Source organism: Mus caroli, unplaced genomic scaffold (assembly GCF_978045245.1).
Source record: "Mus caroli unplaced genomic scaffold, Mus_caroli_1 scaffold_34, whole genome shotgun sequence".
Taxonomy (NCBI): Eukaryota; Metazoa; Chordata; class Mammalia; order Rodentia; family Muridae; genus Mus; species Mus caroli.
In genome coordinates this window covers 1810911-1830561 of record NW_028227289.1, presented here as the reverse complement: position 1 = coordinate 1830561, position 19651 = coordinate 1810911, and the positions used below count along the sequence as shown (strand labels likewise).

The following is a 19651-nucleotide window of genomic DNA, read 5'->3' as shown; positions in this document are numbered from 1 at the left end:
AATATAGTTTTAAAATAGTCCAAGTAAAAGGAAGTATATTAGTAGGAGTGCAGGCTTTGAGAGAAAAAAATAAATTAAAAAAAAAAAGAAAAGAAAAAAGACCTTGCTTTCTATTGCTGTTTTGCTCTTTTTGTTTTGTGCTTGCAGTTTAAGATCTGAAGTTATACCTTGTGTTGCTGCAGCGAGCGGGCCTCGTACTTCTCCAGAACAGTGAGTATAAGCCCAAATAAGCCATATAAACCAAGTAAAACTAAAGGTAAGTTTCCTTGGACACAGTGCTGTATCATAGCAACAGAATAGTAATGAATATTACTTTTTTATTAATGTTATTAATATCATTTTATTAGTGAATATTACCAGACAGTGAGTCACCACAAACATCCAAAGAGGCTAATATTAAGCATAACCACAGGCAACTCTAAAGTCTCCTACTCTCTATTACATACAGTAATAACTCTGAAAACTATGATACATACCTTTTTATCACATTTTTCACAGTGATATGCATTTGCACCCTCTAATAAATCTCCTTTAACATACTGTTCCAAAGAATCAAGAAGATTTTGGTGATTTCTAATGTCTACATTTAATGTTGTAAAAGATTCTTCACATTCATACCTAAATATATTAGAAAACAATTAAAGACATTTGTTAAGTTTTTAAATATTATCTTTTTTTCTTGGTCACTCTTGTATTCCTGTGAAGAAACAACAAAATCAAGGCAGCTCTTATAAAAGAAAGCATTTAATTGGTGCTTGCTTACACCAGAAGTTTCAGAAGGTTAGTCCATGATTATAACAGAGAGCATAAAGGTATGAATGGTGATGGCATGCATGGTATTGGCACAGTAGCTGAAAACTACATCCTGCTCCTCAGGCCACATTTATTCACAGATCTTGAAATTATAATCCTTAGCTTTATACAGAAACACACACACACACACACACGTACACACGTACACACGTACACACATTCACAAGTATGCACACACATTCACATGAATAACTAAAACAATCCTGAGTAAAAGAGAACCCCTGTAAGTATTCCTGGTCGCAGATTATACTCCAAAGCTATAGAAATAAAAACCATCACATGGGTATAAAAGCATGCATAGTGATTAGTGTATTCAGATTGAAGATCCAGGCATAAATCCACACATCTACAGACATATTTTTTTTTTATAAAGAAGTCAAAATAACACACTAGAAAAAAACAGTAGCATAATTAACAAATAATGATGGTCAAATAGAATGTCTGTATGTAGAAGAATACAAATAGATCCACACTTATCATTCTGCACAAAACTCACGTCAAAATAGATCAAAATCTTCAAAATAACAGAAGATCCACTAAACCTCATAGAAAAGAAAATGGTAAACAGTTTTCAAATCATTGGCATACAAGACTTTCAGAAGAGAACATCATTATAACAGGCACTAAGATCAATAATTTAATATATCCTTTAACTCCTGATGGCAAAAGGACCATTATTTGGACAAGGTACCTTCAGAATGAGATTTGTCTTATACCAACTTCACATACAAATAAGGTCAGTATCAGAAATATATAAATAACTAAAAAGACATGAAGAAAATAAAACAAAAATCAAATCAATTAAAAAGCAGATGCAAAACTGGGTAGAGAGCTCTCAAAGATAAAACAAAATGGCTGAGAAACATAGACATTTTAATACTATCAGTCATCTGCCAGTAGTAGTGGTGTACACCTAAATTTCAGCATTCTGGAAGTAGAGGCAGGCAGATTTCTGTTTAATGTTAGCTTGCACTAGAGTGAGTTCTAGGACAGAAAGTACTACAAAGAGAAACTCTATCTTGGAAAAAACACCCACACCCACAACCAAACCCAAACCATACCACACCACAAAAAGAGGAAAATGAAAACCAAAATTACTTGAGATTTCATCTACACCAGACACCATGGCCAAAATCAATAAAACAAATTATGGGTCATGCTGGTGAGGATGTGGAAAAAGAGGAACACTCATATATTGCCAGTGGGAGTACAAAAATGTATAGCCATCGTAGATATGAGTGTGGCAATTTCTTAGGAAGAAGTGAATCAATCAAGATATAACTATACTACTCTTCGGCATATTTCCATTGACAGTATATCCTACCACAGTGACACTTGCTTAGTTATATTCAGTGCTGCTGTATTTATAGTATCAGTAAATTGGAAATCTAGATGTATATTAACAGATTAATGGATAAAGAAAATATGGTATATGCTTATTCAGTGCAAGATTATTCAGTTGATAAAAAATAAACTATACAATTTGCAGGCAAGTGGACAGAGACACAAAAATGATCCTAAATGAGGTAATTCAGACTCAAAAGGCAATCATTGCATCCTTTTTCTTATGTTTTCTTTTAAGCTTTAATATCTGTGCTAATAACTCTATAATCACAGTGGTTAGGTCCCTAGTAATGGACTAGGAAGAAATAGAGGATCTCTCAAGTAAAAAATAGAATATGAAATTATCATAAAGTTCTGGTGGTACAAAGTGGCACAATAATGCCATTCTGATAGGATTTAAGACACATTCCTTGAGATGGAATCCAATGTTAACACTGCCCAGGTGGAAAACCAAAAGTTCTAATAAAGGAATTAAAATAGCATTAAAATGAAGGGAAAAAATTGACTCCTAATAACATTCTGCTATAACTATAGATAAATGACACACTAAGCAAAACTGAACAGTGTGCTAATACTGGGATATGTCAGTGTCAACTGGGATGTCTTCAATTTAACTTTCTCTCCTATGGCTCAGGGATATAAGATGAAGCGAAGGTTGTAAAGGATCTTAAAGCCAAATGTGATGGATGACTTGAAAGAAGCACTGAACTCCAGACTCAACAGGATTAATGTACATATGGACCGAGTGAAAAGATAACAGCACATACAAGTCCCAGAATTGAAAGGGAGAAGTGGACACAGGCTCACACCTCTGATCAACAAGTCATCTATTATAAAAACTGCTTTGAAAGAAAAAAAAACTAGTTTTGTCTAGTCAAATATGACTGGGCATATTAACCAGGCCTCTTGATAGGACCCACACATACAGGAACACCTGGCTAATTTAAACAGAACTCAATGGCATTTTTGTAGACTGTCTGTCTCATGTTTGTGCTTTTCTCCCCCTTATTGGTCTTTTAGTTATTTTTCTTTACGTGTCCTATATTTATATGTTTCTGTTTTTTAGAAGAGAAAATGTACATACAATGAGGATTGTGAAGGATCTTAGGGAAGAGTGTAATCAGAATATAGTTCATGAAAAAACAATAAAAAAATGATCACCAAACAAATCATCCATTGGATAGGCTTGCATTTGTGTCTATATCTGACTTTTCTGAATGACTATTAGTAAAGTTATTTTTAATAGGAGTCATAATACATCCATTCTTTTGGATTGAGTTGAAAACTTAAAAGATAATACTGCCAATAAAGAACTTATTTTGTACTAGAAATAATACTCTAAAATGCTAGTCATTTTCTATATTTATGCTGTATCATAATTTTTACTTTCATAAAGAAATAAAGTATCAAGAGAATTTTAAGCTTGTAAACAATGCCATTTTCTAAAAGGATATATAACCCAACAAATAATCATGCATGAGAAAAATATTATGAAGGATATAAAGATTAATGATAGTGAAGTATTCTCCATAAACAATAGTTAAGATTTTATTAAGTCTGTAAAAGGAGAAATACAACAAAAAAACTAACATTACTAGGACTTACCTATGTGGGCAGCCTTGGCAAATCTTCTGATCAGCAAAGGATCCTCCAAGGACTTTACTAAGCACAGTTGGATATCCTAAAGCTTTAAAAGCTTCATCTAAACTATCCACCAAAGAATTAAAAAACTCTAATGCATCATGTTGCTCACGGAGATTAACAGGTTCACCCCAAAGCCTAAGAAACAAACAGGATATTAATACAAGAAAGTTCCATATGTATTTTATCTCTGTAAGAAAAATGATAACAGGGGGCTGGTGAGATAGCTCCATGGTTAAGAGCACTGACTGCTCTTCCAAAGGTTCTGAGTTCAAATCCCAGCAATCACATGGTGGCTCACAAACACCCATAATGAGATCTGATGCCCTCTTCTGGTGCGTATGAAGACAGCTACAGTGTACTTACTTATAATAATAAATAAATAAAAACCTTAAAAAGAAAAGAAAAATGATAATAATGTAAGCTGAAAGAAATAATTCTAAAAGGAAATACAAGCCGAAAAATGTATTCTATAGAATGTGAAGAAACAATGTATATAATGTACATAGGGGAAGTAATTTACAAATTAAAAGCTATTTTACTGTCAAAATGATACTGCAGTCAGCCAGGTTTCAATAAACATAGGTATGAGGCTATAGATATGGCCCAGAAGATAAGGCATGCACTGTTACTTTAGAGGATCAGGGTTAGGGGTCCCAGAACAGACATGATGGCTCACAACTACCTGTAACTCTAATTCCAGGGGATCTGTCACATTCTTCTAGCCTCAGAGGACACTGTACCCATATGTTTCCCAAACGTACATGCATGCAAAATATGCATATATATAAAATAAAAATATTTTAAAAATAAGCAAAATAAACGAGAGCTTATGCTGACACAGATGTGGGGTAAGGCAAACACTCATTTACTGCTGTAGGGAATGCAAATTTGCACAGTCACTATGGACTCATTGTGGCAGTTCCTCAAGATTCTGGAACTAGATCTACCTCAGTACACCTCTTTGGCCCTATGTATACACAAAAGACTCCACATTCTATCTCAAGGACATTTGCTCAAACATGTTCATTGTTGCTCTATTTATAATAACCAGAAGTTGGAAACAGCTTTTATGTCCATCAACAGATAAATGGATTATTAAAATATGATATATTTACAGGATGAAATATCACTCAGCTATTAAAAAAGTAAAATTACAAAATTCTCAGGTATTTTTGGTTGAGCTACGAAAAATAATCATCCTGAATGACATATCTCAGCTTCCAAAAGACACATATTATATGATTATCTTATATGGTGATGGGAAGAAGAGCATATTTCAAGAAAGGGAAATAGAGTATAAAGTTATGGAGGGAGGGACCTACACTGGAAAGAGGACAGGGAGGGAAGAGGGAAACTTGGTCAGGTATTGGTTGGGGGGAATAGGACTGAAAACCTGAGGGTTAGTACAAAGAATGGAAACAGGCAACCTCAGGAGATAGGAGCAGAGAAGGATTCTCCAGAATGTCACAGACTCTCAAGACTCAAAGTGAGGGACCTTATATGAGATGCCCTACAGAGGGAACTTGTAGAGCCCTCCTCCATCCCGCACAGGGCATCAAGTGCGGGATGGGGTTGACAGTCAAAAACTCAGACCCATAATAATTGTTCCTATCTGAAAGGCCCACAGGAACAAAAAATGGAGAAGGGCCTAAGGAAAAGGAGGTCCAGAGACAGGCCCAAAGTGAGATCCAGCTCAAGTGGAGTACCCAATGCCTGACACTATTTTGAGGCTATGGAACACTTACAAAAACAGAGTGTCCTCTGAAAGACCCAACAAGCAGCTGAAAGAGTCAGATGCAGATATTTATTACCCAACCAATGGTGGTGATGCCTTGTGGTTGAATTAGGGAAAGGCTGAAAGAAGCTGAGGAGGAGGGCGACCCTGTAGGAGGACCAGCAATCTCAATTAACCTGGACCTCCAAGATCTGTCAGACACTGTACCACTAACTATGCAGCATACACCAGCTGATATAAGGCCTCCAACACATATACAGCAGAGGACTGGCAGGTCTGGACTTAAGTCAGAGAAGATGCACCTATCCTTCAAGAGACTGGAGGCCCCAGGGAGTGGGGAGTTCTGGTGGGTGGGTGGGGTCATCCTCGTAGAGAGGGGGGGGGGCGAGGTAAGGGGGTTGGGAGGGGATGTTGAACAGTCAGAGGGGGATAAAATCTGGATTGCAAAAAAAGATTAAATAAAAAAACCCTTATTAAATCTCAAAGGCATTTTGTTTGTTTGAGATGTCTCTGCTTCTTGAGTTCTGGGATTAAACATGTATGCTACCACCATAAACTGCTCTTACAGTTTTAATGTGACCCCCAATGACTAATAGAATGCAAATCCATATATATTTCATCAATGTCTCAACTGTGTAGTGTGGACTGGACGGGAATGGCTGGCACTCCTGACTCTGCCTCCAAAGTGCTAGGATTAGACAGAAATTATGTGTAGTAAGTTAAATATCTCTTTAAGTATCTTATTTGTTTCAAAGGTTTTTTTTTTATTAGATATCTTCTCTATTTACATTTCAAATGTTATCCCCTTTCCTCATTTCCCTTCCAAAATCCACCCTATCCCATTCCCCCCTCCCTCTGCTCACCCACCCACCCACTCCCATTCCTGGTTCTGGCATTTCCCTATATTGGGGCATAGAACCTTCAAAGGACCAAGGGCCTCTCCTCCCATTGATAACCGACTAGGCCATCCTCTGCTACATATGTGACTGGTGTCATGAGTCTCACGATGTATACTCTTTGGTTGTTGGTTTAGTTTCTGGGAGCTCTGGGGGTACTGGTTAGTTCATATTATTGTTCCTTCTATGGGGATTCAGACCCCTTCAGCTCCTTAGCTACTGTACTGGCTAGTTTTGTGTCAACTCGATATAGCTGGACTTATCACAGAAAAAGGAGCTTCAGTTGAGGAAATGCCTCCATGAGATCCAATTGTAAGGCATTTTCTCAATTAGTGATCAAGGGGGAAAGGCCCCTTGTGGGTGGGACCATCCCTGGGCTGGTAGTCTTGGCTTCTATAAGAGAGCAAGCTGAGCAAGCCAGGGGAAGCAAGCCAGTAAAGAACATCCCTCCATGGCCTCTGCATCAGCTCCTGCTTCCTGATCTGCTTGAGTTCCAGTACTGACTTCCTTTGGTGATGAGCAGCAGTATGGAAGTGTAAGCCGAATAAACCCTTTCCTCCCCAACTTGCTTCTTGGTCATGATGTTTGTGCAGGAATAGAAACCCTGACTAAGACAGCTACCTTCTCTAGCTCCTAGGTTTTAACTTTGAGAACATTCCTGACTCATTCTGTCTATAAACATGTTTGCCAAGCACCTTCTCCCAGTTGTGTATCTTTCTTTCCATTCTTATAGGGCAGCCAGTTTCAACTTGTGGGTCAAAAAACCCTTTCACAGGGGTTAAGTTGCTTAAGACCATCATAAAACCAATATTTACATTATTATTCATTGTGGTTATGAAGTAACAATGAGAATAATTTTATGGTGTTAGAGCTGCATTATCAGAGGGTTTGTTAAGTATCTAGGGTAGAGAAAATGATAGAGAAAATGTCATCTTTACTATCAATAATAAAAATTATGTTGAATATGTGAATATATAATATATAAAAATAAATATATAGAATGTATTTTAATATTAATATTTTAATAATAATTATAATAGTTATTATTAGAGACATGGTCTCATTACACACCCCTGGCAGGCCAGAAACTTGTTATGTATGCCATGCTTGGCTATCACAGAGATCTGCCTGTCAGGGTCTTTTCAGTGCTAGAAAAAATAGTAAATGTGCTACCATGTGGGGCCACAGATTTAGTAATTCTTAAAGTTAAATCTTCTGGTTATCACAGTGACGACAGGCATGGTGGTACATGATTATTTTGGAAGCTTAAGCAGGAGGATACTTGCAAGTTCAAGACTACTCTGGAAAACAAGGGTGAAGTACAAAACTACAAAGTGGAACTCAGAATTAAAAAAAAAATCCTCTAGAACAAAATTTTTCTATCCTATATTGTTTTTAAATTCATTTTACTACTTAAAATATTGAACATTTTTATTTTTACTTTATTGATTGAATTATATTTCTGATTTCTGTTTCTTCTTTACACTCTTTTCATCTTTTTTTGCTATAATTTTTTAAAGTATTTTCTTTATTTACATTTCAAATGTTATCCCCTTTCCTGGTTTACCCTCTGAAAGTCCCCTATTCCCTCCCTCATCCCCCTGCTCATCAACCCACCCACACCCACTTCCTGGCCCTGGCATTCCCCTACACTGGAGCATAGAACCTTCACAGGACCAAGGGCCTCTCCTCCCATTGATGACCAATGGGAGATCTTTCCACCTTCTGAGATCTTCAATTTCTTTCTTCAGAGACTTGAAGTTCTTATCATACAGATCTTTCACTTTCTTAGTTAGAGTCACCCCAAGTTATTTTATATTATTTGTGACTCTTGTGAAAGGTGTTGTTTCCCTAATTTCTTTCTCAGCCTGTTTATCCTTTGTGTAGAGAAAGGCCACTGATTTGAGTTAATTTTATATCCAGCTACTGCACTGAAGCTGTTTATCAGGTTTAGAAGTTCTCTGGGGGAATTTTTGGGAGTCCCTTATATATCTATCATATCATCTGCAAAAAGTGCTATTTTGACTTCTTCCTTTCTAATTTGTATCCCTTTTATCTCCTTTTGTTGTCTAATTGCTTTGGCTAGGACTTCAAGTACTATGTTGAATAGGTAGGGAGAGAGGTGAAGCCTTGTCTGGTTCTGGTTTTTGTGGGATTGTTTTAAGTTTCTCTCCATTTACTTTGATGTTGGCTACTGGTTTGATGTAGATTGCTTTTATTATGTTTAGGTATGGGCCTTGAACTTCTGATCTTACCAACTTTTATCCTGAATGGGTGTTGAATGCTTTCTCAGCATCTAACGAGATGATCATGTGGTTTTTGTCTTTGAGTTTGTTTATATAGTAGATTATGTTGAAGGATTTTTGCATCCCTGGGATGAAGCCTACTTGATCACGATGTTCTTGGATTCAGTTTGCAAGAATTTTATTGAGTATTTTTATATTGTTTATTCTATATTCTTATACATACGTACTCTATAGATTTATTTTGAATAAATGAATTTATGCATATTTGAGCTTTAAAAAATTATGAAAGCCCAGTGCTTGGATTACTGGAGTGAACCACCACTCATGGATGCACAAAACACAAAAATGTATTAAGTGTAAATTTTTAATGATTACAATAGTTTTTCTTTTATTATTTGAATGTTTTGTTATTTGAAATTTATGGCACATAAACACTAAAACATATTTTATGTCTAGTATAATAGTATGAATGAATAGTATCGGCATACCCCGTATTATCATCACAAAAAGATGACTGGGAGGCCTCAAATACATTACGTTTAAATAAAAAAAAAAAGCTTACACTTTAGTATCTTGAAATACAGATGTTTTTCAAAAGGCCAAATTGTGTGGCTTTTCTCCTCAACTATTATATAATTACTTTGTAATTGTACACGGACAAATAAGTGGAATATTTTTAGGAAAAATTGGGAATAATATGGAAGAACAGAAATGTTGACTTAAAAGGAAGCAAAAAAACAAAACAAAACAAAAAACCCAAAATAAAAACAAAAAGAACAGAAATAGGCAGAGAACAAGGCATAAATTATGCTACAGAGCTCTATGCTACTCTTGAATATAAACTTCACTCTTTTGATGTATATACTAGCAGTTCACCTATGTACGATGGGAACTTATACTGAAACATATAAGATGTGTCAAATTTGATTATGAAAGGAAAATAAAGCATATATTTAAAGAACATGCTCTGAATAGAACAAAAAAAGTGGCCATAATTAGAAGATTTTAAATGACCTTTAAATTAACAGAGCTGTACCTGAATGAAATAAATAAATTCTTGTGTTAGTTTTATGTCAGCTTGGCACAGATGGTTTATTTTGAGAAAGGAAACCGCAACTGGGAAATACTAGATTGGTGAATGTAGCATTTTCCTAATTGATGTCTGACTCAATGTGGATGGTGCCACATCTTGGCTGATAGTCCTGGTTGCTGAGGAAGCCAGGAGGAACAAGATAATAAGCAACACTTCTCTGTGGAATCTGCTTCATATTTGTGTATGCATTCTCCTGCCTTATTTGAGTTGCTGTCCTGACTTTCTGCAGCATTGGAGAACACTGTAACCTGAGGTAAAACTTTCTCCCTCAAGCTGTTTATGGTGTTTTAGCAAAGCAATAGAAATCCCAACTAAGATATTAAAGTCCCTTTCCTAAAAAGGAAAAAGCTGGACTGTAACTTGAACATAAATACTGAGGGAAATATCAAGGGTAAACTTATTGGTTTTATCATTAGAAAAACAAAATCAAATAATCATTTCCAAATTAAAAAAAAACCACAATAAAGCCAAACTCAATGAAATAATTTATCAAAAACTAAGTTAACCTGACTTAAGAGACTCAAAAGATAAGGTAGCAAACTGTAGCAAATGGATCCCAAACTAAGCTTCTTAAAATTCACTGTGTGTGTCTTTGTGGGAGATGGAGAGGGAGAGGGAGAGGGAGAGGGAGAGGGAGAGGGAGAGGGAGAGGGAGAGGGAGAGGGAGAGGGAGAGGGAGAGGGAGAGGGAGAGGGAGAGGGAGAGGGAGAGGGTCAGGGTGTGTGAAGAGAGGGAGAGGGAGAGGGAGGATAAGGAGAGGCAGAGGCAGAGGCAGAGGCAGAGGCAGAGGGAGAGGGAGAGGGAGAAGGGATAGGGATAGGGATAGGGATAGGGATAGGGATAGGGATAGGGAGAGGGAGAGGGAGAGGGAGAGGGAGAGGGAGAGGGAGAGGGAGAGGGAGAGGGAGAGGGAGAGGGAGAGGGAGAGGGAGAGGGAGAGGGAGAGGCAGAGGGAGAAGGGAGAGGGAGAGGGAGAGGGAGAGGGAGGAGAGGGAGAGGGAGAGGGAGAGGGAGAGGGAGAGGGAGAGGGAGAGGGAGAGGGAGAGGGAGAGGGAGAAAGATAGATTATGGTATATTTAGTGATATTAAAAACTTTAAGTATTATGATAGGTCATAATCATCTTTATTAAAAAAACTATTTAAAGTGTTGAAATTCTAGCATGATGAATAATATTTGTAATACCATATTTGGAGAGCAATGAGTAGAATAGTTCAAGACCAGTTTCGGCTGCACAGGGTTCAAGATCAGCCTGAGCTATACACAAATTCATGCCTCATAAAAGACATTACAAGCAAAACAAAGACATAGCAAAAAAAGAAAATCACACCCTTAAAGGTTATAAATTCAGAAATATCTGATAAAATAATCTGATATTTGCTTTAGTTTAGAAGTATCAGTTCCATATAATTGTACTTTAATATTTTATTTTATATGAGTTACAGAATAAAAACAAATACAAAACAAAACATAAAATAGCCCCATACTTTCTGACAGCATAGAATAGAATAGTTTCTTTATATTATGACAATATTTACATTTTACTATTTGAATATAGTAAGGAAAAAACTGTTTAAAAACTACAGTGGGAATTCTACCATTATTTAAATATTACAAATATACATCCTAATGTATATGTTTAAAAGTTTAAGGATATTCAATGAAATCTACCTATAATTTACCTGAATTGTTGCCAAAATCCTCTTGGCACATAGTATTGTAGTTGAGAAGCAGCTAAATGTCCAAAGGTTATCTGAAGGTGTTTTAAAACACCAATGTTGTACTCTTTCCGATCTTCTACTTTACTTAATGTTGGTTTATCTTCAAATTGATGAGGATATCCAAACACATCATCTCTGGGATCAACATTATTCTAGTGTACATCATGTAGTCAAATAAAAGATACCACATAGTGAATAAATGACTTACATTATTTTGAATTTCCTATTTGTAAAACCCATTTCAATTTATACAATTACATATTTATTTCTAAGTAGAATGTCATGAACTCCTTCAGATGTAATGAAATATTAAAATGCAGTTGGGAGATAGTATGATGGATAACAGCATACCTATATAAAAAGCAGTGCATGGGTTGAGTATGCCTTGTATGCCAGAATTTGGGGGCAGATACAGCTCTCTGGCAAATAAGCCAGCAAAACGGATGGGCTTACTGTTTAATGAGAAATCCTGTCTCATGAGAGGCAAACTGAGATAGAGTAACATACTTGAGAATGTACCCTAGATTCTTCATGTGTATGCATAGCACCTCAACCCGAAACAAATACAATACAAACAGTAATTATAAAAAATATTCTGAACATTGATTGAGGGTAATAGTCTAAATTTTGGTCAAGTAGACAGGATTGGAAACAAATGAATGGCTTTAGAAGATTCATGGGAAAAATTACAAAATTTCCAGTATTCAATATCATTTGAGAGAACAATGCCACATTCATTGTATTTTAAAATACATGACATGAGAAAAATTAACACCCAATTTTATGGCTATTAAGAGGAATTGTAGTAGCAAAGAAATCTCTTTGTAGCACAATTTAGTGATTTTATACACATAACTATACAGATCTTTTTATAATCTTTGTTTTATACTTGGACTTTATAAGATATATTCATGACCAGAAAAGAGAAACAGGTATACAAGCTGGCAACATACTGTAGTATGGACAACATGAAATATAAAATGACTAAGAACAAAACTGAGGTTTTATTTAAAGTTTTATATTTTGTCTGCACCTTATACTTCTAGCTAGCATAATTACACATCTTTATCTGTACTGAAGTCAACAATTGAGAAGTAACATGGTCTACTAGCTTAAATTTCAAACAGCATAACTGGACTTCTCACTCTGTATTATATAATGGGGAACTATACTATGCCAAAGATACTAAATCAGATATTCTGCCACTATTATCAAATACAGTACAATAAACTTTTCTCCACAGGGAGAATAAGAATAAGAATACCAGTCTCCAGCACTGGGGTTCCTTGCCCGCGGAGCCTCCGGACACCCGCAAGGACCCCCACAGGATCTCCCACAGGATCTTAAGACCTCTGGTGAGTGGAACACAGTGTCTGCTCCAATCCAATCTTGCTGGACCTGAGACTGTATTAATTAGGGAAGCAGATAACCCGGCCTGATCAGGGGCACAAATCCCTTCTGGTCCATGCAAGCACCAAGGTTCCTTGCTCACGGAGTCTCCAGACACCCCCAAGGACCCCCTCAGGATCTTAAGACCTCTGGTGAGTGGAACACAACTTCTGCCAGGAGGCAGGTTCGTACACCAGATATCTGGGCACCTTCCCTGCAAAAGGAGAGCTTGCCTGCAGAGAGTACTCTGACCACTGAAACTAAGGAGAGAGCTAGTCTCCCAGGTCTACTGATAGAGGCTAACATAATCACCCGTGGAACAAGCTCTAACCAGAGACAACTATAATCACTAGCTCCAGAGATTACCAGATGGCAAAAGGCAAACGTAAGAATCCTAATAACAAAAATCAAGACCACTCACCATCATCAGAACACAGCACTCCCACCCCACCTAGTCCTGGGCACCCCAATACAACTGAAAAGCTAGACCCGGATTTAAAAGCATATCTCATGATGATGGTAGAGGACATCTAGAAGGACTTTATTAACTCACTTAAAGAAATACAGAAGAACACAGCTAAACAGGTAGAAGACCTTAAAGAATTGCAGGAAAACACGACCAAATAGGTGATGGAATTGAATAAAACCATGCAAGACCTAAAAAGGGGTGTAGACACAATAAAGAAAACCCAAAGTGAGGCAACACTGGAGATAGAAAACCTAGGAAAAAAATCTGGAACCATAGATGCGAGAATCAGCAACAGAATTCAAGAGATGGAAGAGTGAATCTCAGGTGCAGAAGACTCCATAGAGAACATCAGCACAACAATCAAAGAAAATACAAAATGTAAAGAGATCCTAACTCAAAACATCCAGGAAATCCAGGACACAATGAGAAGACCAAACCTACGGATAATAGGAGTAGATGAGAATGAAGGTTTTCAACTTAAAGGGCCAGCATATATCTTCAACAAAATTTTAGAAGAAAACTTCCCAAACCTAAAGAAAGAGATGCCCATGAACATACAAGAAAGAAGCCTACAGAACTCCAAATAGACTGGACCAGAAAAGAAATTCCTCCTGACACATAATAATCAGAACAACAAATGCACTAAATAAAGAGAGGATATTAAAAGCAGTAAGGGAGAAAGGTCAAGTAACATATAAAGGCAGGCCTATCAGAATTACACCAGACTTTTCACCAGAGACCGTGAAAGCTAGAAGATCCTGGACAGATGTTATACAGTCCCTAAGAGAACACAAATGCCTGCCCAGGCTACTATACCCGGCCAAACTCTCAATTACCATAGATGGAGAAACCAAAGTTATCCACGACAAAACCAAATTCACACATTATGTTTCAATGAACCCAGCCCTTCAAAGGATAATAACAGAAAAAAAAATACAAGGACGGAAATCACGCCCTAGAAAAAGCAAGAAACTAATCCCTTAACAAACCTAAAAGAAGACTGCCACAAGAACAGAATGCCAACTCTAACAACACACATTGCACCTCATACAATAATAGTGGGAGACTTCAACACACCACTTTCACCAATGGACAGATCATGGAAACAGAAACTAAACAGGGACACAGTGAAACTAAGAGAAATTATGAATCAAATGGATCTGGCAGATATCTACAGAACATTCTATCCTAAAACAAAAGGATATACCTTCTTTTCAGCACCTCATGGTACCTTCTCCAAAATTGACCACATAATTGGTCACAAAACAGACCTCAACAGATACAAAAATATTGAAATTGTCCCATGCATCCTATCAGATCACCATGGACTAAGGCTGATCTTCAATAACAACATAAATAATGGAAAGCCAACATTCACATGGAAACTGAACAACACTCTTCTCAATGATACCTTGGTCAAGGAAGGAATAAAGAAAGAAATTAAAGACTTTTCAGAGTTTAATGAAAATGAAGCCGCAACATACCAAACCTATGGGACACAATGAAAGCATTTCTAAGAGGGAAACTCATAGCTCTGAGTGCCTCCAAAAAGAAACTAAAAAGAGAGCACACACTAGCAGCTTGACAACACACCTAAAAGCTCTAGAAAAAAAGGAAGCAAATTCACCCAAGAGGAATAGACGGCAGGAAATAATCAAGCTCAGGGGCGAAATCAACGAAGTGGAAACAAGAAAAACTATTCAAAGGATAAACCAAACGAGGAGCTGGTTCTTTGAGAAAATCAACAAGATAGATAAACCCTCAGGCAGACTCATTAGAGGGCACAGGGACAGCATTCTAATTAACAAAATCAGAAAGGAAAAGGTAGACATAACAACAACCCCCCCTTTTTTTTGAAAAAAAATCCACAACACCATCAGATCCTTCTACAAAAGGCTATACTCAACAAAACTGGAAAACTTGGACAAAATGGACAAATTTCTAGACAGATACCAGGTACCAAAGTTAAACCAGGATCAAGTTAACGATCTAAACAGTCCCATATCCCCTAAAGAAATAGAAGCAGTCATTAATGGTCTCCCAGCCAAAAAAAGCCCAGGACCAGATGGGTTTAGTGCAGAGTTCTATCAGACCTTCAAAGAAGATCTAATTCTAGTTCTGCACAAACTATTCTGCAACATAGAAGTAGAAGGTACTCTACCCAACTCATTCTATGAAGCCACAACTACTCTGATACCTAAACCACAAAAAGACCCAACAAAGATAGAAAACTTCAGACCAATATCCCTTATGAATATTGATGCAAAAATCCTCAATAAAGTTCTTGCTAACCGAATCCAAGAACACATCAAAACAATCATCCATCCTGACCAAGTAGGTTTTATTCCAGGGATGCAGGGATGGTTTAATATACGGAAATCCATCAATGTAATCCATTATATGAACAAACTCAAAGTCAAAACCACATGGTCATCTTCTTAGACATGGAAAAAGCATTAGACAAGATCCAACACCCATTCATGATAAAAGTCTTGAAAGATCAGGAATTCAAGGCCCATACCTAAACATGATAAAAGCAATCTACAGCAAACCAGTAGCCAACATCAAAGTAAATGGTGAGAAGCTGGAAGCAATCCCACTAAAATCAGGGACTAGACAAGGCTGCCCACTTTCTCCCTACCTATTCAACGTTGTACTGAAGTCTAGCCAGAGCAATTTGACAACAAAATGAGATCAAGGAGATACAAATTGGAAAAGATGAAGTCAAAATAACACTTTTTGCAGATAATATGATAGTATATATCAGTGACCCTAAAAATTCAACCAGAGAACTCCCAAACCTGATAAACAGCTTCGGTGAAGTAGCTGGATATAAAATTAACTCAAACAAATCAATGGCCTTTCTCTACACAAAGAATAAACAGGCTGAGAAAGAAGTTAGGGAAACAACACCTTTCTCAATAGTCACAAATAATATAAAATACCTTGGGGTGACTCTAAGGAAGTGAAAGATCTGTATGATAAGAACTTCAAGTCTCTGAAGAAAGAAATTAAAGAAGATCTCAGAAGATGGAAAGATCTCCCATGCTCATGGATTGGCAGTATCAATATTGTAAAAATGGCTATCTTGCCAAAAGCAATCTACAGATCAATGCAATCCCCTTCAAAATCCCAACTCAATTCTTCAACGAATTAGAAAGAGCAATCTGCAAATTCATCTGGAATAACAAAAAACCTAGGATAGCAAAAATTCTTCTCAAGGATAAAAGAACCTCTGGTGGAATCACCATGCCTGACCTAAAGTTTTACTACTGAGCAATTGTGATAAAAACTGCATGGTACTGGTATAGTGACAGACAAATAGACCAATGGAATAGAATTGAAGACCCAGAAATGAACCCACACACCTACGGTCACTTGATCTTCGACAAGGGAGCTAAAAACATCCAGTGGAAGAAAGACAGCATTTACAACAAATGGTGCTGGCACAACTGGTGAGTATCATGTAGAAGAATGGGAATCGATCCATTCCTATCTCCTTGTACTAAGGTCAAATCTAAGTGGATCAAGAAACTCCACATAAAACCAGAGACACTGAAGCTTATAGAAGAGAAAGTGGGGCAAAGCCTGGAAGATATGGGCACAGGGGGAAAATTCCTGAATAGAACAGCAATGCCTTGTGCTGTAAGATTGAGGTTTGACAAATGGGACCTCATGAAACTGCAAAGCTTCTGCAAGACAAAAGTCACTGTCAATAAGACAAAAAGGCCACGAACAGATTGGGAAAGGATCTTTACCTATCCTAAATCAGATAGGGGACTAATATCCAATATATATAAAGAACTCAAGAAGGTGGACTCCAGAAAATCAAATAACTATATTAAAAAATGGGGCTCAGAGCTAAACAAAGAATTCTCACCTGAGGAATATGGAATGGCTGAGAATCACCTGAAAAAATGTTCAGCATCCTTAATTATCAGAGAAATGTAAATGAAAACAACCCTGAGATTCCATCTCACAGCAGTCAGAATGGCTAAGATGAAAAATTCAGGTGACAGCAAATGCTGGCGAGGATGTGGAGGTAGAGGAACACTCCTCCATTGTTGGTGGGATTGCAAACTTGTACAACCACTCTGGAAATCAGTCTGGTGGTTCCCGGAGGATCCCGCAATACCTCTTCTGGGCATATATCCAGAAGATGTTCCAACCAGTAAGAAGGACACATGCTCCAATATGTTCATAGCAGCCTTATTTATATTAGCCAGAAGCTGGAAAGAACCCAGATGCCCCTCAACAGAGGAATGGATACAGAAAAATGTGGTACATTTATACAATGGAGTACTACTCAGCTATTAAAAGGAATGAATTCATGAAATTCCTAGGCAAATGGATGGACCTGGAGGGCATCATCCTGAGTAAGGTAACACAAACACAAAAGAACTCAAATGATATGTACTAAATCGATATTAGCCCAGAAACTTAGAATACCCAAGATATAAGATACAATTTTCAAAACACATGAAACTGAAGAAGAATGAAGACCAAAGTATGGACACTTTGCCCCTTCTTAGAATTGGGAACAATCAGCCATGGAAGGAGTTACAGAGACAAAGTTTGGACCAGAGATAAAAGGATGGACCATTTAGCGACTGCCATATCCAGGGATCCATCCCATAATCAGCCTCCAAATGATGACACCAATGCATACACTAGCAAGCATTTGCTGAAAGGACTCTGATATAGCTGTCTCTTGTGAGACTAGACCGGGGCCTAGCAAACACATAAGTGGATGCTCACAGTCAGCTATTGGATGGATCACAGGTCCCCCAATGGAGGAGCTAGAGAAAGTATCCAAGGAGCTAAAGGGATCTGCAACCCTATAGTTGGAACAACATTATGAACTAACCAGTACCCTGGAGCTCTTGACTCTAGCTGCATATGTATCAAAAGATGGCCTAGTCGGCCATCACTGGAAAGAGAGGCCCATTGGACATGCAAACTTTATATGCCCCACTACAGGGGAAGGCCAGGGCCAAAAAGTGGGAATGGGTGGGTAAGGGAATGGGGGGAGGGCATGGGAGACTTTTGGGATAGCATTGGAAATGTAATTGAGGAAAATATATAATAAAAAAAGAATAAGAATAACAGCCTTAGAATTTTGAAAAATAAAATGAAACTTGATTAATACTTACCTCACTGTCCTGCTTTTCACCTTTGAATATATCTTCATTTGTATCACTCCATATGCTATCAATTGCAAGAATACTGTTCCTGATTGAAGGAATCATGTATAGCTGTTGGATCACAGAGTTCATATAACAAGTAGCACCAGCATTTTTCAGTCCCACAAATCCTTTTGGTGGGCGGGGCCCAACAGGGGGTAAATATTCCCATTCACCAAGGGCTTCACAAGCTGAGATATGAAAACAAAATGTTCACATTATGAAAATGATTCTTTCAACTTATACCACCTTTAGGCTAGGAAATCAATATAAGAAACAACTTTTAAAAATTCTTTAATATTTTTTATTAGATATTTTCTTTATTTACATTTCAAATGTTATCCCCTTTCCTAATTCCTCCTCTGAAAATCCCCTATCCCCTCCCCCTTCCCCTGCTCCACAACCCACCCACTCACATTCTTGATCCTGGCCTTCCTCTATACGGGGCATAGAACCTTCAAAGGACCAAGGGCCTCTCCTCCCACTGATGACTGATTAGGCCATCCTGTGCTACATATGCAGCTGGAGCCATGAGTCCCATCATGTGTACTCTTTGGTTGGTGGTATAGTTCCAAGGAGCTCTGAGGGTACTGGTTAGTCCATATTGATGAGAAACAACTTTTTTTTTTTTTTAAATGTGAGAGATAATTTAGAACACTAAAATTTTTTTTTAGTAACATGAGCCCAATTGAGTTCATACTTTTATTAATACTACTTTAATTTACACTTTTCCTAGAACAGTAGTTCTAGGAAAGTACAAAGTACAAGGTAGAATTTAATACTAAATTTCTGTAATTAAAGGAATAAAGAGTACAAATACTTTAGTACCTTTAAAATTAGTATGTTGAATTTACTATGGACAAAACTATTATATATAAATAAAACATTACAATCTTCTTAGTTTTTTAGTATGTAAAATTATCTAGTTTCAAACCAAAGTTCTACTACTAATAAAATTCTTTCACATAAACATTTACTTTTCCACATGATAAAGTTAATTTTTTTTTTTTTGCTTTGTCTAGATCAGTTCAGTGGTCTTTAACCTTCCTAAAGCTGTGACCCTTAAATATTTATGTTGTGGTGACCTCAAACTATAAACTTAATTTCACTACTGTAATTT

General features: G+C 37.1%; 1 protein-coding gene across 4 annotated transcripts in view; it reads right to left on the bottom strand.

The window, feature by feature from the left end:
* LOC146999830 (ubiquitin carboxyl-terminal hydrolase 9Y) overlaps positions 1 to 19651 on the bottom strand; it is a 173674-nt gene that overhangs the window by 19474 nt on the left and 134549 nt on the right. For 3 of the 4 annotated variants that reach the window (XM_085834416.1, XM_085834414.1, XM_085834417.1), the window contains 4 exons: positions 18502 to 18722; positions 11452 to 11642; positions 3763 to 3936; positions 477 to 618 (listed from right to left, as the gene is read on the bottom strand). In XM_085834416.1, coding sequence (XP_085690542.1) covers positions 477 to 618; positions 3763 to 3936; positions 11452 to 11642; positions 18502 to 18722 — 728 coding nt within the window. The remainder of the gene's footprint in view (positions 1 to 476; positions 619 to 3762; positions 3937 to 11451; positions 11643 to 18501; positions 18723 to 19651) is intronic. The other variant, XM_085834415.1, reaches the window with a different exon arrangement.